This window comes from Miscanthus floridulus, chromosome 18, assembly GCF_019320115.1.
Source record: "Miscanthus floridulus cultivar M001 chromosome 18, ASM1932011v1, whole genome shotgun sequence".
In the NCBI taxonomy this organism is placed as follows: Eukaryota; Viridiplantae; Streptophyta; class Magnoliopsida; order Poales; family Poaceae; genus Miscanthus; species Miscanthus floridulus.
In genome coordinates this window covers 124,739,456-124,761,998 of record NC_089597.1, presented here as the reverse complement: position 1 = coordinate 124,761,998, position 22,543 = coordinate 124,739,456, and the positions used below count along the sequence as shown (strand labels likewise).

The 22,543-nt window shown below is 44.0% G+C and overlaps 1 protein-coding gene across 4 annotated transcripts; it reads right to left on the bottom strand.

The window, feature by feature from the left end:
* Positions 1 to 1,631: 1,631 nt before the first annotated feature.
* On the bottom strand, positions 1,632 to 15,077 carry LOC136519536 (E3 ubiquitin-protein ligase BRE1-like 1). 4 transcript variants are annotated; one of them, XR_010774948.1, is made up of 23 exons: positions 14,619 to 15,077; positions 12,383 to 12,535; positions 12,103 to 12,265; positions 10,604 to 10,765; positions 10,433 to 10,520; positions 9,834 to 10,034; positions 9,573 to 9,740; positions 9,088 to 9,281; positions 8,912 to 8,995; positions 8,642 to 8,761; positions 8,363 to 8,549; positions 8,111 to 8,271; positions 7,952 to 8,023; positions 7,735 to 7,811; positions 7,250 to 7,444; positions 6,990 to 7,062; positions 6,818 to 6,904; positions 3,583 to 3,720; positions 3,304 to 3,506; positions 3,059 to 3,224; positions 2,840 to 2,979; positions 2,230 to 2,301; positions 1,632 to 2,095 (listed from the first exon to the last, which is right to left on the bottom strand). XR_010774948.1 is itself a non-coding variant. In XM_066512922.1 (21 exons), the coding sequence occupies exons 3-21, from the start codon at positions 12,154 to 12,156 to the stop codon at positions 2,848 to 2,850; spliced, it is 2,562 nt and encodes an 853-aa protein (XP_066369019.1). In that variant the 5' UTR covers positions 12,157 to 12,265; positions 12,383 to 12,535; positions 14,619 to 15,076; the 3' UTR covers positions 2,370 to 2,847. The 4 variants fall into 4 exon arrangements, 3 of the variants coding, with proteins under 3 accessions (XP_066369019.1, XP_066369020.1, XP_066369021.1); XM_066512922.1 differs by lacking the exons at positions 1,632 to 2,095; positions 2,230 to 2,301 and having other exon boundaries at positions 2,370 to 2,979; positions 14,619 to 15,076; XM_066512923.1 differs by lacking the exons at positions 1,632 to 2,095; positions 2,230 to 2,301 and having other exon boundaries at positions 2,370 to 2,979; positions 9,834 to 10,028; positions 14,619 to 15,076.
* Between the last annotated feature and the right edge of the window lie 7,466 nt (positions 15,078 to 22,543).

Genomic DNA, 22,543 nt, shown 5'->3' with positions numbered 1-22,543 from the left:
CACGGCCATTTTCACAGGTCGTGCCAGCCCGAGGCCCACTGAGGCCAGCCACCACGCGGGAGCCTTGGGGGAGGAGGGCGGCTGCCGGCGTGCTCGAGGCCGGCGCGTGCGCCGCGGCCGCGCGGGGAGGCGAGGAGGTGGCCACCGGGGCTGGGAGCGGCGGAGCTCCGGATCTCGGGGGAAGGAGCTGCGTAGGCGGTGCCCTCCCTCAAGCGATGGAGAGGAGATGAAGAGGGGGTGGGAGGGAGCCCGCCGTGCAGCGAGGATGAGGGAGAGAGGGAGGCCACCGCCACCGGATCTGAGCTGAGGGAGGGAGGGAGAGGGAGAGGGAAAGGGGGATCCGAACGTACGAGGAGGGAGGGATGGAGGATGGGGGGAGAGGGAGGGCGCCGCCGTGCACCGAGGATGAGGGAGAGAGGGAGGCCACTGGATCTGAGCTGAGGGAGGAAGGGAGAGGGAGAGAGATCCGCACGGGGCAGCCGGATCTGAGCTGAGGGAGGGACAGGGAGAGGGAGGGAGAGATGGACGCAGGGTAGCCGTGGGAGGTGGCGGCGGTCGTCGGCGTGCTCGTCCCCGAGGTAGATCCGGCTGGAGGCGGCGGCCGCGCACCCGCGCGTGGCAGGAGGAGGTAGGGGCAGCCCGTGGGAGGTGGCGGTGGACGCCACCGAGGAGGATCCGGCCGCGTGCGTGGGGAGGGGACTGCGCGGGACGGCGGGGAGGGGGAGGAGAAGCCAGGAAGGGAGTTAGGGTTCGGGGAATCGGGGGTTGGTGCGATCGTGCGAGTGCGAGCGGAGCGGAGAAGGGTGAGGCGCGGCCGCGGCGAGTCGGCGACTGGGCGAGCAGCTTCCGCTTAGATATGCGGGGGCGACCGGGCGGGGCGCGTGGCGGGGCGCGAGCAGGCCGGGCCGCTAGCGGGCCAGCTGCTCTGTAGCAGGCCATGCCGTGCCGGCCCACGTGCCTGGGGTAAGGCCCAGGCACGGCCTGCTCCTCCAGGCCGGGCCAGCCCGAGCCCGCTAGCTTCCGTGCCGGGCCGTGCTTGGGCCGGACCAAAAAAAGGGCCTTGGGCCAGGCCGACGGGCTCAGGCTGCATGGCCAAATATACCCTGACTTAAGAAGTCATGCCATGATAAGGTCACCTCATTTTCGGTTTTCTAAAGTCGTTATCTCAACCTGATAGGATTTTAGATTTTAAAGTTGTTAAGAATGCCATGGGTTCTTTTATCTCTATCACACTCTGTTCTTTTAATAATAGTAAAAGTTTTTTTTCTCTTTGCAGCGCATTAGTATCTATATCTATACATCTTATATTTTCAAACCCACTACGAGTCTTATCTCAATATACAAGCTATCCATATTATTTCTCGCTAACTACTCACATCATCTCCCATGCAAGACATCTATATCATCTCCACTAAGTGCAATTATTATTTAATATATAAAAATATACAAGGAATTCATTATTACTATTTGTTTTGTCGTTCCATCATCTTATAATTTGATCCAACTTTTTTTAGGTTTTTTTTTTTTTGAATTCGTTCATTGCCATGCCCAATTTTGATAAGAATCAATGCAAGAACAAGTAGATCTAACTCATACATGTACATGCATCATTTTTATTTTTTAAAAAAAGTCCAGCGGCCTTTTCTAGTATATAAAAATAAAAGGTGCTCACTCTGCTAGTGCATAATTCCTATAACACCGTTTTAAACTGCATTTACAAACAGACAACTAATGTAAACCAGCAGTGGCGGAGCCTGAAGCAAATTGTAGGAGGGGCCAATTTGCATCTGAACAAAAAAATATACACAAGCATCTTCCAATTTTCTTGTTTTCTTCCTTAAATTGGCATAGTGCTCCACAAGTAACAGCTCAATACCTGCTTTCTCTGTCATCAGTCGAGTATCATCAGAGACACCACCCTTTTCTCTTCTCTTGCATGGCCAGCCAAGGCGTCGCTGCTCAATCGTCTTCTCTTCGTTCTTTTATCCTCCTCAAGCCAACTAACAGCAAAGCCACGTCCATTCTGATTTACTAGTCCAAAATTCTCGGTGGCAAGGGGGGGCCGTGGCCCACTTTGGCCCCAACGTGGCTCCACCTATGTATACCAGGGCGTGCAAACCGAATCAACAAAACATACACTGCAAAATACTGGTAACGATTCTAATACCATAGGGGCCTGAGGTCTCTGTTCATAAACAATACAGTAAAAAAGAGAGAATATCAACTCACTCTTTCTAATAACTCTTAGAAATAAGTACAGGCAACGCCTCGTTACGTGACCATAGCGGCGAGCCCGAAAGCCTAATAAGAAACAGAAAAGTGAAGATCAATGCTTTTCTGGTTGAAGTCCACACAGAAGCAATGCATGAAACTGGAATCTCACCTTTTTTTTTATAGACGTAATCTCACTATTGGCAATCTCGTGAAACATACAAAATGGATAACCAGTATATTTCAAAAAGAGAAAACTACATTCTTACTGTCAGCTACAGCAATGAAATTAACTAAAGCTATATATTATACATTGCACACTATTGCGGAGAGCATCAATCCTCATTTGTTGGATCTGTCTCTCCTAAAAAGAACTAGTGGTTTGACGAGGTCAGGCTATCCTACCAGATTGGGCAAGGCAAGCAAACTTTACAAAAGGCGCTTGAGGTAACACCAGCATCATATATGCCAGCGGGTACCAGCAATCACATGTAGCGTCTTGCATGTTTGGTTGTACAAACTACAGAAGCTTATGCTACATCACCAACTGAACCACCATGGCCGCCTACCATATACCGAAAATTAGTAAGCACCAAGCAGTTTTGGTGCGTGCGACAAAGGTGCCAACCTTCTGTTTCATATGTAGATAGGTCTCACATCGTTAACACCAAAGCTTAGTCCACAAGATGGACACCTCTTCTGACGGCTACCAAGTGACTTCTGTATGCACTGATTGCAGAAGAGATGGTAGCATTTGGCAATCACAACCTACAAACAGAAAAATCATCATTCGATTAAATATTCATTTCTATTGTCAGTATACCAGGAACAACTAAAGACTACGTACCTCTTTCTGCCTATCATGACAAATACCACACTTTAGTATTCCCCTGTACTCCTTGGCCTCATGGAGAAGTTTTTGAAGGACTGCTGAATTATCTGTCTTTTCTCTTAGAGAATTAGCTTTACTTGACATTAGATCCAAATCATCCTCTATTCTCTTTTTACTAAACCTGGAGAAAAACTGATCTTGTTAGACCAAACATTAAGAAACCAGTTGCTAAAATAAAAGGAAATGCGTGTATAAACCACCTCTCCTTCTCTAGTTCTATAAGCAGCTCAGCAACTTCCAGCCGATTGCTCCCAACCTTTGCTTGTAGAACATCCATTGACTGCCTGAGCTTTGGAGCTTCTCCATGCATACCAGCCAGCTTTCTTTGAGAATTGCCCAATGAAATAGACTGCTGCATTCCATCCTCTGACAGTCTCCTCAACCGCTCTGACCAACCTCTTAGCTAGAAATTCATAATTTTCAATATTCAGATCTCCAGCAAGAATAGTATAGCTCTTCAGTATGAATGTGCCACCAACCTGGTCCTCTAGGCGGATAATTTTCTGGTTACACAGATCCATCAAAGTACTTGCATGCTGCAAATTTCTTTGCAACGAGCACACTTCCAAATGCAAAGCATCATGTGACTGTTTTGCTTTAACACCCTCCATGAAAAGCTGCAGTAGCAATTAGGTAACTAAGATACTACGTCAACATCCACTGAAAAATGGTATGATCCTTATTCCTTACAGTTCCATACATTCAAAACAACCTAGGTCTAACTTCAGTTCACATAAGTAACCAAGCTTCACTACCAGTGAAACCCCAACAAAATCACACTCACTTCATGATCACAACAAAATTAACTCAACTATAATGCCCTAAGCATATCATTACAGTATGCTAAGACATCTTAAACAGATTATTTGCAAAAAAAAGAAAAAAAAACTAAGCAATAATCCATATTAGTTTTCTCAGGGCCATTGGTAACACTTAAGTGCAAGATGGCTAGCACAAGTTACAAAAAGGGAAAACAAGAGAAAGCAAAGGGAAGTAGAAGATGTTGGCTTTGCTCCTACTTCAATACAATGGCTAACAGTTCTCCTGTGCATTCAATAAAAACAGAACCAGCACAGGGTACAATGCACTCTTTTTGCTTTACACAATGCTACAATCTGTAAAATCAAAATGCAAAATAACATGCCCATTTTCAGGAAGTCGACCTTTTCCATTACTTCATTAAAAATGTAGGTCGTTTTTATTTTATCTTGAGTCAAATTTCCTAACTTTGGCCAAGGGCACAGAAAAACACATCAACATCTACAAAATCAAATTAGTTTCATTATATGCACCACGAATGATCGTGCATTTATTTGGTATGTAGATATTAATACATTTTCCTATGAACTTGGTAAAAAATAAATAAGTCTGACATAGGACAAAACTAAAACAAACTACATTTTGGAACGGAGGGACTACGTTACATGGATACGTGGCTGAGGGAGCGTATCGCGTGTCGGATATGTATCGATACGGATACGCGTCAGATACACGCCCGATACGTATCTGCAGAGTATCCAATTTTTTTATTAATTTCGCAATTCTTGAGTACGCCTGTGGATACGTATCTGTATCTGGGATATGGCCCAGCCCAACAAAAACAATGTCTCCCTGTGTCTCCCCGACGCCCTAGCCCCCGACGCTCGCACCTCGTGCGGTCGCGCCGCCTCCAGCGAACACGCACAAGGAAGCCTCGTCCCTGCTCACCGGTCACCGGCGATGAGCCTCCGCCACCGCTTGCCGGCCGCCGGCGACGAGCCTCCGTCCCCCGCTCGCTGGAGACGAGCCTCCATCCCCGCGCACAGCCTCCTGCGTACATGTGCACCGCCTCCTGCGCAGGGGATGCGCCACTGCTCGCCTGCCGCCGTCGCCGAGCCTCTGGCCCCTCCATGCCATCCTCCTCCAGATCGCCGTGCTGGGGAGCACCTAGCAGTTCGTCATGGTCGCGGCCAGCTCCCGTGATGCAGGGGATGCAGGGGAGAGGATGCTGTCTACTCTAATTCTGCATGTACATCCCCTTCCCTATTCTTGATCTACTCTACTTCTGCAGTTCTTGCTTAATTTTGTTTGTTCCCCACTTCCCCTTCCTGATTTTTTCCCATTCTTGATTGCTTCATTGCTTGCATGCAATAGGTGGTCTCTCCAAATTTGGTAGTGCTGGCACAAGCTAAGTGCTACTGCTAATCCTAGCATAGGATCTGTGGGCTGTGGCTACCAGCCACAATCACAATAGAGAACCGACATTAGGATTTCCTGTAACTCGAGTTTTAGACTTTCACAATTTTAATTTGTATTATTATTTATTTATTAAAAATAGTAAAACGTATCCACGTATCATGTTTTCTAGAAAATTGCCGTATCCACGTATCCGTATCCTTCCGATACCGATACACGTATCCGTATCCGTGTTGCATAGCAGAGGGAGCATTCAACTTCAAAGCAACGCAGGTTGCCAAATTCCTTTGGCCAAGAAACTATCTCCATAGCAGGTATTACAAATCCAGGAAACCACCATGGTTTCTATACAACAACAACAAAGCCTTTTAGTCCCCCAAGCAAGTTGGGGTAGGCTAGAGTTGAAACCCACCATGGTTTCTATAGCCACTGATAATTATTCACCAGGGCTTAAAGGCTCACCACTCATGTACTCAGTATTAAGTTTTGATTCCTAGTTTGGTCTGAAATAACAGACGTCAGAAGTATCTAGTTCTACAGTCAGGAAAAGTTGAAACACTGCAACTCTGGTCTCTGGATTCCATTATAAGGGCGTACCCAGTGCAGAGAGCTCCCGCTCTGGATTCCATTATGCTTCATATATTTGCTTTAATATGTAGCCTTTTTTTTATTTGATCGGCATGCTCAGAGCACGCTCTCACATCTTCTTAATGGTCTGGCAGTAATCCTTCCTATGGCTTCCATGCCATACATTCCTCCTTTTGCTTATTTTAAGGCGCCAAATATAAGAAACTCCTTAACCACTGATCCTAAGCTACAATATCACACTTTTTTTAAAAAAAAAAACACTGAAAATCTCAACGCCATGCCTGAATATGCAGCAAAATCTAAATCCAAAAGGCTACAAGAAGCACCCCTATAAATTCAAAAACTATGGATGGCATAATGAATGCATGGACTCTCTGGCAGGATGCCAAGCCACCATGGTGACATTTTTGTACAAGGTGCTGTATCAAGCATGGCACGGCGCAGTTGAGACACCAAAAGTTGGGGAAAACCAGTAACCCACAACCCAAGTCTCTTCGGCCACACAGACACACCAGTCAACCCAGAAAACTGGCCCCTTTTTCTGCTGAACTCAATGGTGACCCTCCATCCCCACCTGATGTCCCTAGCCATGGTGATCCCTTGTCCTCAATATCCCTCTACTTATTCTTCCTTTAGATCATCTCATTCCACCAAACTATCTTCTAAATTGTTCCTCTCGCCTGTTTTTAGGAGGATAAGAATTGAATTGGATAGTAGCATAGCCATAGCCCATAGAGATGTGCGTTGATGCAGCAAAAATAAACTGGATGCATTAGTCAGAGTAACAATGAAAAAATATTTCACATAAAGCGATTTAATGGGGGTGGAAAACAGGACCTCTTCTTAAGGAGTAAAGAATTAAAGTAAAACTATACAGGAGTCATAAACAATAACACGGAGAGAACAAATCAACAAAAAATAATTGATTAAATCGGTTCTTTGAATCATCACCTTGGTATTATGATCATCTCTTTCAATAATCTGCTGTAGCAATTGTTGATTTTGTGACATTATGTCTTCATAGGCATGGCTAATGCTCTGTAGTAGAAAATAAAATTTTGAGGCCTGAAAATATAATATTGATAACCATGGTCGAAAGGTATACATGGAAGATTGTCCACACCTCGATCTCCACCACGTACGCTTCACATTCTTCATGTTTAGACTTCAGTATATCAGATTGTTTCACTAGATCTCTGAGCCATAGAAACCCAGCACTTGATATCACTTTACTTGAAAATTTTATAAAAGAAAATATGCCTCCTGTACTATTTCAACAGTCTTGAACCCACCCAGTATAAAAAAATGGAGATAAATTGTCTTTTCTGACTGTGTTTCTAATTTCTAAATGATAGCAGGAAGAGTGAATAGATGCATGAATACCTCCTAGAAGTTTCTAGCTTCTGCCCTAATTCAGCAATCTCAGCTTCAGCAGTTGCCAGTCTCTGCTGAGAGATCGCTTCAGCTTCATTGGCTGCAATTACACGCTGCTCTAATTTACTTTCATTAAGAGAATATTTGAGAACGTGGACTCGAGCCCATTCAGCGAGTTCCCTATCTCTCGATTCCATCAGCTGTCTGCCACAAGAGAGTAAGACATGTGAATATAGCAGAAACTCGTAACCATAAATGAACTGGAGAGTAGACAAGCTGAAATGCTCAGTTAAGTATTTTCATCACTAAAATAGGAGTAAAATTACAAAAAAAAGAACTGCAATAGCTAGCGTGATCACACAGGCCAATGGGACTAAGGATGAGCTACAAGATATAACATGCCATAAACGAGTAGCATGCAACCCACCCCACCCCCAGAAATGTCACCCTTAGAAGTTATTCCACAATTTGATTACGACATAAGATGAACCTACCTGGAATCAGTGGACTCATGCTTATACAACTCCACAAATAGCTTAAGCTCCTGAGTATTTTCCCTCAACTCACGGACCTACGATATGTAAAATATGTTAATATAAATAAAACAATGGCATGAACAAATCATGCAGTAGATGCATTGCACCTTTGTAACCAGTACAGAAAATATTAAGTTTTCAAGGTACAAAGAAAATCCAAAAGGAAGATGCTTACCAGAGATTGAAGTTGGCTTATATCAGATCCAGCATGGGCAGATCTACATGATGTTTCTTCAATTTCTTGTTCCTAAAAAACAAAATGTAAAAAGTTGACATATCAGCAAATCAACTCCACTTGCCCACTGACCGTGCAAACTAACAAAATGGAACTTACCTTTCTAGTTCGGATACTAGAAAGTGAATGAACTTCTGCTCGCAAGGAATGCAACTGTAAGGAAGCATCCTTGTGTTTGGACAGTTCACTTTGCACAGCACCCATTTCCCTCGGTAGTGATGACACCAAAGCTTTAAATTCCGAGATAACCTGGTTCCGACCTGACAGATAAAAAAAAGAATATTATTTCCAGCTTTGAACAATGACCCGATAGAAAAGTATTTCAAACTTGCTGTGTTGTGATTACAGCACCAGGTTCTCTCGAAGCCTCTTCAAGTTTCAGCACAAGCATATTCTTTTCATTACATAGTTTCTGCACATCCTTTTCAAGATCAGCAATTCTAGATACACAGTATGCAGAAACCTTCTGGGGGATTTCAGCCAAATCAACCTTTTGATTAAATTGCCTTTCTCTCCAAACAAAGGTATCCATCTCAACCTGAAACATGGAAAATAGAAGTTTAACCAAAGATCAGATCTTGGGAAACAAATCTGCTATACAGACATGCAAATGCACTGACCAGTAACCACCTGTAATTTCTCTAACAATGTTTGGTGATCATCAAGTTCTGCTTGTGACTTCTGAAGTTGGTCATTGACAAGTTGAAAAGCTTTGGAAGAGCGAATGCTTTTGAAATCCGTCAGTATATTCTGGGAGCAACAAAACAAGGTTAAAAAGGGCATATTAAGTTTGACATTACAAAGTCTAACCTTCAACCACACAATAAAAATTAGGTATGGGAGTCCAAAATTATGAAGCAATGTGTTCTGGGTTGATCGTGTATATTTGGTTCAACGAACCTGAAAAGCTGCTAACTTGTTCAAAATTTCAATTCTCTCTGTATGCAGTCTTCTAATTTCCTCCAAACGTTTTGAAATCAACTCCTGCTCATATTAGCGTGCAAGCTTAAAAGTCCATACACATCTAGCATTCTAGACAATAGTTTGGAGCTCTAAAAATAAGAACTTGATATTACCATTAACTCCTTGTGGGTAGCTTCAAGATCTTGCAGTTCTGTTTGTTTATCTCTCACCTTTTCTGCAGTCATATTTTTGTTTCCCAGCGTAGGAACAAGGATCGGTGTTGCTTGCTTATTGTCTCCCTGTGCTTTCAGTACTGCCAGTTTTTGTTTACTTCCTTCCAACTTGGCAACAACACTAGTCAACTCCTCTTGAGAAGTACATAAATACTGGGTTAGTTTACCATTACGCGACAGCTAGGTACACATAATAGAAGAAAACATAGTATCGGTATGCCATGTGTTGGCAGTGCCACTGCAAGAAACAATCGATTTACAGTTTCACAACATAATGAACTTATTATTGCCACAAGGCATTCACCATTTTAACTGAGATTAGTATTAACTTGTTTGATGATCTTACGCAAAAAAAAAAAGAACACAAATACTATTAGAGATGGAAACCCCTCAAAAATACCGTCCACAAAACAAATACAAAATACCTTTCAGACGTTTCTGTTCAGCTCTGTTCCAGGCATTCAAATCTCTTTGTTTTTGATAGTTCCCTGCTAACTGCCTGTGTTTCAAGTGAAGATTATCTACCGCACACATCATCACATGAAGCTTGGATAACACATCGCTGGTAGCACTGTGCAATTGCCTGCTGTGTTCTAGAGAACATGAGCAAATTAAGGAAAATTTTAGCATACCTTAAATGACACATGAAAGCTATTCTACAACAGAAAATATGGGGCAGAACAAACCATTTTCTGGCAACTTCGTGAGAGCAGCAGAAACAAACTCGTTATTCACATGCCATGGACCATTTGATGGAAGGAATAGCTTCTGCAGAATATCAATTGTTGTTGATTGTTCTGAAGAGACGTCATTTCCTAGTTGGCAATTGGGAGAACCTGAACTTTCTGTGGCACCAGCCTCCATAAGTCCATTTAAAAAGTCTGTTTCTAGGCGAAAGCATATACCATCCGACAAATAAGATGTGCATGTATATGAAGGACAAACGAAAAAATAAGACACATCTAAAGTAGACAATATAAATCAGCAAAGGCTATATAGTAGCCAGCTATTCAAATAAATAATTTATCTGTTAACACTCATCAATTGGTAACAGCTAGTTCTGGAGACATGCATGTAAATCTCTTGTCATAAATTTACTTTCAAAAGAGAAAAGAACTACAAACACCTCAAATAGAAAATGTTTCAAAATACTACTACTTCGCTCCATTAGTAGAAAGAAGTATAAGCAACCAGCAGCCAGCGACATCATAGAATCCTTCCATGTATGATTCTAGAACAATGCAATATCCAATATATACGTAATGCATAAAGTATAATTCCATACCCTTTCGTACATTGTTGTTCCCTGTACTGCAGCTTGAATGTGAAGATTCACTTTTGGAAACAGGAACTATACCCAGATCTGCTACGAGCTGTTTGGACAAGGGAATTTCAGCAGAGAGCCTATGATGTATATATATGTTACAGTAACATGGGCAAGGTTAGAACAACTTACTCGCTCCCAATAACTTTTGACTAGGACAAGTGTCTCATTATGTGTCTTCTGTTTCTCTTTTAAATCATTAAATCTACTCTCAAGAGCACGGAACTCAAATTTGTGGACTTCCAGTTGTTCCGCAAGCTTTTGATTTTTGTATTTAAGCACAGCAAAATCGAGCTGCCAGAAAGGAAACATAAGATGCTGGTGCAGCACAACTATAAACTAAAAACAAACACTGTATAAAAAATATAAAATAGTAATTCCAATGCAGATAGAACATCATAGACCAACACATGAGCACCTTCAATTTTCGAACCTCAAGAAATGCAAAGATCCTACAGATACCTTCAATTAATTAATACCGTTTTTTTGTCACACATGCAATATGGTTTCTTAAATTGAAAATACAAAAATATTAGACAAAATTACATCACTTTTGAACATATGTGAAATGTGCACCGATGCTAATCAGTAATGAGAGCGAAATCACAGTATTATTTTAGTTGGAATAGTAAGATATCATGTAATGTAACTTCAACAGCTAAACATACTTGAGTAAATTTTGTTTGGTACATACTTGCATCATAGATAGACGTGCAACAGATCTTCACAGCTCTTTTCATGTGCTAGGTTTTGTGCATTGTAATTTGCAGCTTGCAATGTATCCAAATAAAAGATCATTGATAAACTGTATGGTTGTAGATAAGAAAGGAGTTCCCAGATGACTTCTTTAATGCTTACAGCGTGAAATAACTTTTTGCAGATAGATTATATATTTCTTAGTATTATGATCATAAGCTGAATCGCCCAATGGCTATATCATTGGTTTATTAATGGCTCATCTTACATCACAGGAGTGAGATAATTGTCGGAAGTCACTTTTTTTTCTCGAATATGCAGGAGATCCGTGTATCAATATATTAAGAAATTGTCGGAAGTCACTCAGTAAAAATGAAATTTATTTCATGGTAATCATGCTGTAATCATCTATCAGCCTATGAAAATGATTGCCTACCTGATTATTTTGTTTTACAAGACGGGGAAGTGGGGTAAAGGTTACAATAGTATGCCCATATTGCTAGAGCTAATCCATTGCTCCATGATTTTGTTATAGCTTTATTAATCAGGTAGAGTACAACAAGGTAAACTCATTGTGGTTCCCTCATTAGGATTTGAATATGCCAAGCCATTACACTTAAGGTAACTTTTGGGTACCTACATCACATAATAACCTCTCTCAAGTACCAGGCTGCGCAAAATTATACCTAATGCATTTTTTTACAAATTTATCATAAGGTAACTATTCTTTAGAAGTAAATGTAATAACATGGAGCGCATAGTTTCATTTTTCCTTGCAGCAAGGAGTCAAATAAGATGCAGCAACTAAACAAACAGAAAGCATAGAAAGACAAAAGGTGCAGAAGACTGTACAGTACACAGCTGTTTCATTTTCAGTAAACTACTACTAGGAAAACCTCGCAAACCACAGAAAATAATTGCTCATTTGTACTTACCGGACGAGACATAGCAATGTTTCTGGGATCTTGCACGTGGAGGCAAGTTGACATTCAGCTAAGCTTGAACTGCCTAAGATTTGTTATGATTGGAGAAAGGAAAGTACATAAGTATGAACTTTGAACTCTAGGAGCGCCAACAAAATCCGTTTCCAACCAGTGCCTGTGCATGGTGATGTAGAGTGTTAAGAGCACTTATTTGGCTTAGACCTTAGAGAGGTACAGGAGCTTATAGTAAGTTCAAAGGACTGACAAGATGCGCATGTATTATGCAATTCACCTGTCTTCAAGAGGCATGCCACCTGCCCCCGTTTGGGCGGTGGTGGTGATTGAGTAGGCCCTCCGCACCACAATTCGTCATCCACCTCAGCACTGTCTAAACCATGTGGTCATAGGATGCTGGGAGGCAGAGTGGCAGGATCTAGAGTTTGATCTGTCACATGATTTGGATTAAAAACACGGTATTAATTAATTGGTCTCATTAGCAGACATGATTTACAATAAAAAAATATAGCTAAAGCATTTTTTTCCTTCTCTGAGCACCCTTAGTGCTTTGTTCTGGAATTTTTTAGTCTTTATTAATGTGCAAGAAAACCATGTGTTGGGACAGAACATATAACAAGATAAATAGAAATGAATTGATTGAGGCAGTTTCTAGATTTCACATAGCAGATAAATTACATTTGAAACCCAATGAATATTGGTATCAAGCATAAGACAAAATGAAACACTGCAATTTCATCCAAACTGTATCTTCTAGTAGACTCATGGGTCAAAAGCTCAATAATCTTTAGCAAAAATATAGCATTTGGTTCTATACACTTACAGATACCGGAATATTATATTATGCCTAAATCCTCCAAGGTTCATTATCATTTTATCAAAATTTCTGTTATGAAGATAACTATTGCTCAAATTGCCCCTTGAAGCTGTATAATGTTTGTTCCAGTATTTCATCCCTTAGTTTGCTTGACATGTACAGTGTAATGGGAACAAAATACCTATCATGTCTCATTTCAGTAGTTTCTAGGATTCTTGTGAAGTTCATTTAGAAACTTTGTGTAACAAAATTACAAAAAGAAATCTTTATCTAAAAAATATATAGTTTTCTTACAAAAAGAATAGCAGGCTATGCAAATAACATTACTTATCCAGTCAAATGCATCCTACTTGTGATCCAATTTCTTCAGTAGCAGGCATAGGCCCAGTGGACAATGTTGCACCCCATGAGACCCATCCAGATCAACCGTGGCAACACTCGGGATACCAGGATCAAGGTACAGGGCTCTGGCAACATTGTTAGCCATGTGTTCCTCCTCACCAATAGCCACAGCAGGTTCACAAGTTCAAGCATTCCAGCTGGCAACCGAGTCAAAATCTCTTATAAGTTGGGCCGCCTCAACTCGTGGGGCAGAGGACGGGCAACTAGTGCTCGGCATCGAGGCTGCTTCCGACTCATGCCGTAATTCTTCATGATAGGTCAATGTAGATCCTTTGCATGCCCCTTCGCCTCCACCGTGCCTCCAAGCCCACACCCTTCAACTCAAGAAACAGGGAACCCAAGGCGCCGGGAACGCAACCATGGCAGAACATGCAAAGGGACCGAAACAGCCGCCCTGAATTCCAGGGCCACGTCCACGATAGGCAAGGCGCCGCCAGCAGCATGCACCAACGGACCCTGTGGCTGGAATCCCAGGGCGTTATCAAGACATCGAGATGCTTGTTTGGAATGTCGCCATTTACGCCGCAGACGTCCGCAAGGGTTTCAACTCATTGGCCATGTTGGCGGCAAGGTGTATTAGGAAACATATAAATGGGTGTGTTTGTCTTTTTAAGGGCTTTTCGCCTAACCTTGGTGCCATCATGCGGGTTATTAGAGATGAGGCCCAAGTTGTGGTGTATGGCGGGAGCAAGGGGCACCATAGCATATGGCCATGATGGTCTCTCTTTCTTGGTCGCTGGTTTGCATTATTATCCGTTTGGCGAGTCCTTTCCGTATTGCCCCTATTAGGGGTTGTACAACTACAAGTCATCTAGACTCCTTTTTTTTTCCTTTTCTTCTGTAATCCAAAAAATAGACTCCTTTTCTTATTAATATAATTAATATAATACAATGTGGAGTTCTCCTGCATGTTCGGGGGAACAAACGGACATTCATCGTCCGTTATTTCTGAATGAAATTTCAGGTTCTGGTACATGCTTGCTTTTTCCCTTGGATTCGCTTCCATTACCAAGTAAACCATCTCAGTACATAGCTTGCGCTTTTGCACATCTATTGAAAGCAGGGGCGGACTCAGTAAAGGGAATGGGTGTATACATGTACACCCAATAATTTTTGCAAAGCAATCGAAGTTAGTTAGTAGTCATAATATATGCATATACACCTGTAATTAGATTCAGATCCGATTACGAATAGTATGTTAGGGTTTGGGCGCACGGTTTTACCTACGAATTACGTTAAGGTTTGGGCGCACGGCTTCGCACAGCAGAAAGGGAGGACCAAGGGGAGGGAATACCTGGTGTCCTGTTGGTGCTTGTCGCCGGCCAAGGTGGCGAGTGGCGAAGTAGGACAGCAGCGACGGTCGCGGGGCCACCGGGGCTGGGGCGGACGCCGCGCCGGAGCTGGTCGCGAGGACGCTGGACCCTAGGTGGTGCTCGACCGAGCGCAGTCTCCTCTCCGGGTTGCGGCGCGGCGAGCGGATGGAGGAGATCGGCCGCGGGCGAGACGAGTTCAGGCGGCGGGCGGTCGAGCCAAGGTTAGAAAAAGCGCTAGGCGGTAGACAGTGATCAGGTTCAGGCGGCGGAGGAGAGGTGGCCGAGGAAGAGCAGTATGGGAGGAGGAGCGTAGGAAGGGAAGGAGTGGCGACGGAGGAAGAGGAGCGGCGGCGGCAGAGGATGCGGCGCTGGGAGAGTCGGAGGTCGCGGGGAACGGCTGAGCACAGGAAAAACAGAAGAAAGGGTGTGAACGACAAATTGGACCCAGATGTCATATGAGATATTGAACGTGAGATTTTCTGGTTCCATCGGAGACGAGGTCTTTTAAAACCCTTAAAATATACACATAACTCCACCTATAACTAATTTTAGGGTTGAGATTTTCTTCTACCGCAGGAGCAACACCAATGACCCCTGCTTCTCATTTGAGTAGTGGGAACAAAAAAAAAAAAATTCAAACAGACCTTCTACTAAACCCCCTAGATTTGGTGTAGCTACCCATTCATGTTAGCCCCTACTCTGGGCTACCCAAATATGTTTTCCCCCTGACGTGGCTTCTTCTCCAACGAAAGCGTTCGGCGTGGCTTCTTCCCAACGACGCTGCCAGCCCCGGCAACGGTGCTCTTTTCCATCGCGGTGGGCGGTTCCCGGCTGTAACACCCCAGGTGTTTATCACCAGTTAAGCAATGGGTTTAAACTCAAACATGACATGTCGAGTGGTAATGTAGGTGTCAAGATCAAATCTACATGATGGAGCTCCAACTTAAACTTGGGCCATGCACATTTGCTTACATATGGACCCTTATTAAGATTATGCAAGAGTAATGTTAAACATGCTTATTCCATGTACATTACATCCCCATGCATCCATCTAGACCCGTGGAAAAGTTTCATGAAGTTTGGAATCAAAAAGTCACATGAAATGATAAGTCATATCTTTGCATGAATTACTTTATCAAGTAGATGGAAACCTATGACGTCAACCAAACCTTGCAACCTTGCTCCAACAACTCTAATTGAGCTCTACAACAAAAGTTATGAAGGGTTCGTATTGAGCAAAGATGGAGAAAATATCCGAAAATCATGGAAACCCTAGATTCTATAACAAAAAGGGCTTTGCGTTGACCGAGAAATAAAGTTGACTTCTGGACCAGATATGAGGTTTGACCAGAAATGAAAGTTGAATAAAAGTTTGATTATAACAAACTTTGTTAAAAGACCAAGTCATGATTCGGTTTCAAAATGGATCAAAACAAGGCTCAAAGTCTAATAGAAAAGCTGAATCAGCCCGACAGTGTTTGCAGTCCGGAATTCACTGACATCGACATTGACATCCCGCGTTCTCCAAATTTTGCTAAGCAACTTGAGTTGGTCCAAAAATAAAAGATGAAGGTTATATTATGGAGAGGAGCATACAAAAAGTTGCACTGAGTTTGACCGAGTTTTGACCTCCGAAAGCGAATTTCCGTGATCGCTATCAATGTGTTGACACTATCACTTTGAGGCTTAATTACCTACTAATACATAGCTCAAATGACTTGGCACCCTTAATAAGAAATGTAGAGCTGACCAGGGTGAGCAAACTTCGTTTTGGGCCCATGTCCAAATTTGGCCTGCAAACGGCCCAAATCGGCTCCCACCTTGCCTACACTGCTGCCCGCCACGTGCTCGGTAAAATGCCCCAATGGGCGGCGCGTGTCCAGGGCGTGGCCGCCATGCACAGAGCGCACCCGCCATTGCAGCGCGCCTCTTGCCGCGTGGCTGCCCTGTCGCGTCCCCGGCGCCCTTCTGGAGTGAAAGCCGAGCGGCCCTCGCCTCCTCACTCGCCTCTCTGCTCGCCCTGCTCTCCTCCTCCCTCGCCCTCTGTGCCGCACGCGCGTGCCAGAGCGCGTCCGCCATTGACGCCGAGCGAAGCTCACGCTGCCGCTGATGCTTTAGGCGTGGCTCCCTCTCCTCCTCCACTGCGGTGCCTAGGCACGGCACGCATGCGCCGCCGTAGCCCTTGCCGCGCCGGCCCTCTCGTTTTTCCCGCAGCGCCGTCACCGCCACGCCGCTGTTCTAGTGCTCGGACCGCCGTAGGCCATCGCTGGCCAGACCGGCCCTTCCTTGGCCGCCCGTGGGTCAGTCCACTGCCATTGTCAGCCACGCCTCGCCTTCGCCATCACGCATGCAGCCGCCGACGTAGCACCACCGCGCCGGAGTTGGCCGATTCGTCTGTCCTCTGCGCTGTGCGACGAAGAAGAAAGAAGAAGGACCGTGCGAGCAAATAGAAGGTTGTCCAGGGGGTTATGTGAAGAACTAGTGACTCCAGTGAATAGTGCCGAGAAGGGTCGATTCGCTGACGTTTAATTTATGTTTTCACAAGGACCCCGATGCAAGATTTCAATTTCCTTTTTATTCTCTGGTTTTTACAGATTTGAATGCTACACATTGGAAATTCGTAGTAATTTGTAGAAAACTTGTAAAATAGTAAATGAGGACTTTTTGGAATCCTTGTGAAATTCTCTATGCATTAGATCTATAATATGGAATGTTTTAGTTTCAATATTTTACGGTAAAAATAGATTTGTGCAGTAAGGTTGTAATGCTAGTTGAATTTGTTATTTTCCATAACTGCAGATCTAGGGCTCCAAATGAAGTGAAATTTTTGTGGCATGCTACTCATGTGATAGTTGATGTGTGGTAAAAATTTCATGAGTATTGGATGAAGTATGAGTGAGTTATTGGTTTATCTCGCTCTCACATGATTTCTTGCTTTAGCAACTTGTCTTTTTCATAGAGGTTGCTATACAAATTCAAATGGAGTGAACTTTGTACAGTAGACTATTGAGAGGATATGTGAGCCACTGTAATTTTTGTAGAATTTATTGTATACTTTTGGTATATGTTCATTAAGTCATCTTGTTATCTAAAATAAATTAAGAAATACATTAAAAGAATTTATTTGGTCATGGACACTAGGTTTTCTGGTGTTCTTTAGTCATGTGTGACATGTTGGTAAAGTTGGTCTTGCCTAATTATGTGTTTGCAATATAAGTTAATATTTATTTTCTTGCCGATGTGGTTTATGGACAGATCTGGGAACTTAGCAAAGTTCTTCATGATAATGTGCTTTGTTGTGAAACTTGTTTATATAAAAGTTGTAGACAATTCATGTATCTAGCTTCTATTAAAATTTGGTGTTATTTGGCCAAGTAGTTTGTGAGTTATGCCTGTTTAAAGTTGGGTTTCAGAAATGGCTGCTCTCTGTCAATTGTGGACCAGTTTATGTAAATGTATAATTTCGACCTACTTAACTTGTGAATCATGCTATGATGGTTATAGATGAAATGTATATAATTTTATAAGCTTTCTAAAATGTCTTCTTGCAAGTCATTTGGATTTGTGTAACTCCAGTTATAGCTAAATCTTGTAGCTGTTGTTTGCATGTCCAGAAATTGGCAGATTCCAATTATAGTGTTTGCTTGTATATTGTTAAGTGTGACTTATGCCTTGAATGATGACTGAGTTAGAGCACCTGAGATTTTGGAAAACTCGTGTCATGTTTGGTGTTGTCTTCTTCTTTGCCATCTTAGCATGATAGATTGTGTGATGTTTAAGTAAGCATCGCAAAGTACTTAAGTGTGTTAGTGTAAACTATGCTTGTCTTGCTTGCTATTTTATGATGCGTCTCATGGTACTATTCTTCATATTTATGCACTTGCATATTGCATCTCATCTAGGTACGCTAGATGCACCACGTGAAGGATGCGATGTTGGAGCCAAACCCGAAGTTTTGGTTTGATGGATCTATCCCGAAGATGGAAGGACTAAGCAAGTGTTAGGACCTGAGATGTCACCAGGACGGTGCAACCTAACTGAACTGACTTGTGTCGGATCCCAGGCAAGCCCTGGAGCATATTAAGCCTCCTAATTTTCGAAATGCAGTTAAAGTATTATTGTTACATATATATTGTTGCATTAAGTTTAGGTGTTGGATGCAAACACTTGCTGCATTGGTTATCCAATCCTTGTCCAGATATTGATACCCTGAATCCTATGTAGCTCAGGCTCGTGTAGTGCTTAGCCCTGCTTAAACACGGTAGAAGTCAGGTGATTTCCTGTCACCTGCGAGATATAGGAAGATACATATGGCACGGTTGGCTATATTTGCTATCGTGGAAAAGAATCAGTCTTAATTTGAAATGAAGACCGGACGGAGGCTTGCCGGTTTGCAGTGACTCCGTCTGTGTCGATTAAGGACTGAATCTTGGAGCCTTTCCTGTTCATGTTGAACGCATGCCTCTCTCTTAGTTGGCCGTGTCCGAAGACCGACCGCGAAGCCGAGTAGCTCACCTCAGGCCAGGAGTCGATAAGTATAAAGTGTGCCTCAGAAGGGAGCCGTAGGCGTGAGTCCAAGGGCGGGTGATTTAAAAGTCCTGATCGTCCTGGCAGAAGGGTAATCCCTGAGAGTGCTGGCGCTGATCGAACCCGCGAATTTGGTTCCTGAGTTGTCCCAAAGGTGACCCACGGCTACCCTTGCAAAGTATGCTAGGATGAGAGTTAGGAATACCCCCTCAGCTGAGTTGTAATTCGATTCGAGTCGCCGTCTCTCCCGGTTAGTGAGAACTTGACGGGCTTATCTCCAAAGTAGATACACTAAATAACCTAATGGTTCGGAAATGATGATATGATGATGACAGCCTTATTATACCTGCTATGGTTAATATTGTTTGCTCCTAATAAGTGAGTGCTCTAGTACAGGTGCTAATCTAGTGGGCAGGTAAATGATGATAAGCTTGATGCTAAGTTTTAATCGGTCACTACATTCATAAGCTCTTTTTATGCAACTGTGTTAAGCTAGCCCACCTTATAAGCCTTGCATGACCCTTGGTGTCCTTTATTTCTGGTTTTGACGGGTAAGTCTAGCTGGGTACCTTCTCGTACTCAGGGTTTATCTCACCATGTTGCAGGTGAAGTTCTCGGCCTGTGAAGATGGTGGCTAACCGCCGGTGGCTCGGTGATTCTATAGTTACTTCTCATCTATATGCTTTTGTCGGATGATGTCACTTATGCTAGCAATGTATTTGGAACATATATTAATGTAACCTTTTGAAAGCTATGTTGTTTTCACTAATCGGTTTTGAAACCCAAACTTGTACTATTATTTGTGAATTCATTTGTAATATTATTTTCCGCTGCAATCCTGTGTATGTGATGTATATTTGCTTAATCACGCGATCTTGGTTGTGATGTTGATTTACCGAGGTCTTTCGGGACACTCGGCGGACTACTGGGTTTATATGAGTGAAAGTATGCGCGTGTCAACGTGTTAGCGGGGACAACCGTACTTGATCTTGTATAAATTGGGCAGTTCTGTTACACCGGCGCTGACCTACCTTCCCTAGGCCGCTCCTCCCCGCCGGCGTCCGCCCTCCCCACTGGTGTCCGCCCTCCCCCAGTGCAGACCAGCCTTCCTCAGGCGCGTCCCTTCCCACCGACGTCCGCCCTCCCCCCTGCTGCCTCTGCTTCATGTGTGCAAGGAAGAAGAATAAAGGATGACATGTGGATCACATGTGTCATTCTCTGTTAGGATAGGTTTGGGGTCTGTTTTAGGCAGTATTACTGAATCAAACAAGAAAAAATAGGTAGTATTAAAATAGGTGACTAATAACGAGTGGATGACATGTGGATCCCACATGTCATTCTCTCTCTCACCTCCTCCTCCCAACGGCTCGCGGATCTTCCTCTCTACCTCTGTCACCATACCTTTCCTCTTCATATCTCAGTTTCGGTAGTGGCCCTCGCTTGTGTCACTTATCTCTTTGCTGATTCCATGTCGTGTTCCCTTCTCTAGCCACCTCTGCGTAGGATTTGGAAAGTTTCTTGGTGACGGAACCCTAACCAGCTTGCACATTGTGTGACCAAATCTATTTACTTCTTCTCTACTTGTTGAATAAAGTTCCTCCTCAACTCATCCGGTCTAGGCTTCCAAAATTCTGCTCCGGAAATATAAAGTATATGATTGTTTATATAGGCTACTGGAGATGTTCTTAGTAGATTTATAATAAAAGGGATTGCTTATATCATGTTTTACATGGTCCTTGACTTTTCGTACTCACTTTTTTATTTATTTTATTCCACGCTAGCTAATAACGAGTGTGAACCAAATTTTATGGTGTGACCTTACAAATTTCATGGTATGAACTTATGATAAACTATCTCATCTATCTACGATATTTTAGTTGCTTGATTTTTTCTATATAACATGCAATTTTTTATTGTTTGGCTAAGATAAAAATTATGAGTTATTTCTTGAGAGTTATCATTTTAATTATACTAGGTGATTGTATAAAACTTCCTAAAAATCCAGGCACCTAAAATGCAACTACCGTATTTTTTTTTCAAAAGAAGCCATAACAATTCGATGAGTTCATCAAGGGATTTTTAACTTTTTACCATTCTTACGGATGATACTCCTTCGGTTGCTAGTTTTGTGTGTGCTCCTACACAATTGCTATCAAACAGTAAACCTCCTACGATTTTGTCACTTTTGCTGACGTGCCACGCCAGGTGGCATGCCAGCATGGTAGCGAGCCTAGGAACCTCTACAAAACATGCGAAAATGGCCTATTTATCCTTGTTGCTCTTTCCTTCCACTCACTTACGTATGTGACCCACATGTCAGCTTCTTCTTCAACCTCTAGCTCTGGCCGACCACCGCTCCAGCTGTTGCGGCCTATGTGCCCTGACCACCGCAGACCTCTCCTGGCGCGCTGCTCAACCAGTCCACGTGTCGCCTGCCACTGTCGCGCCCTGCTGCCGCGTCCGTTGTCCGTGACCGCTTGCCTGACGCCGTCGCGCTAGCACGTTACTCCGCGGTGCCATGGCAGCTCCGTATGTACGCATGCACTTGTAGCGCTCGCTCGCTCTTGCTCGCACGCATAGGATGGTCCTGGGCGGCGCCCATCGCCGCCACCACCACGAACCGCACCGTTGCCGCCGCCGCCGAGCGGCTGGCTTGCCTCAGTAGGCGGCCCTTTTGTTTTCCCAAAGGTTCGTGGTTGCCATGGTGGCCATGCACGAGGACGCGCACGGCCACGGGATTGCCTTCGCGCTGGCGCCATCGCCAATGGATCGTCTGAGCTCCGCCGCCCGCCCTGCACTGTGAGCCAAGGTCGTCGGCTGCACGCTCTGCATCTGTGTTGATGGGGCGCCTAGCTGCTCACCGATGCCGAGCACGCACGTACGTCGACGGGCGTCCTTGCTATTCACCGCCGATGCCGAGCCACGCGCACACGCTGACAAGTGGCCTCGCCGTCTCGCTGTGGGCAGCCTCGGTCGCTCCGCGGCGGCTCGTCGGGCCCGCTGCATGCTTGCACGCACAACTAGGGAAGGTCACGCGGCCTCCATTATGCCGTCACACATGAGCTGGCCTCCGTGGTGCTGTCGCACACGAGCTGGCCTCCGCGATGCTGCTCGCAGTCGCAGCCAACCACGCGCGTGCACCTCCCATGCTCAGTAGCGCCTCGTCCTCCTATCGTTGGTAGTGCACTCGGATCCCACCTATGTTCCTCTCCGCGTTGCTGTGTGTGACTGGAACTAACGCCGTGACGCCATTCGATCGCCACCACGGCCAAGCTAGCTTACCATAAGTCAAGCGTTTATTAATTATTATTGGTGTAGTAGTATTGCGATATGTCGCCGAGCTCTAGATGGAGTTTAGTGGTAGCTTCTATGCTGTTTT

What these genes read in the sequence shown, in the direction of transcription:
- LOC136519536 (XM_066512922.1), bottom strand. Translation starts at nt 12,156, where the DNA reads ATGTCAACTTGCCTCCACGTGCAAGATCCCAGAAACATTGCTATGTCT. An exon ending in CACGAAGTTGCCAGAAAATG is followed by an intron (nt 9,741 to 9,833) that starts GTTTGTTCTGCC and finishes CATGTTCTCTAG; the next exon opens with AACACAGCAGGCAATTGCAC. An exon ending in ATAGAACTAGAGAAGGAGAG is followed by an intron (nt 3,225 to 3,303) that starts GTGGTTTATACA and finishes GTTTTTCTCCAG; the next exon opens with GTTTAGTAAAAAGAGAATAG.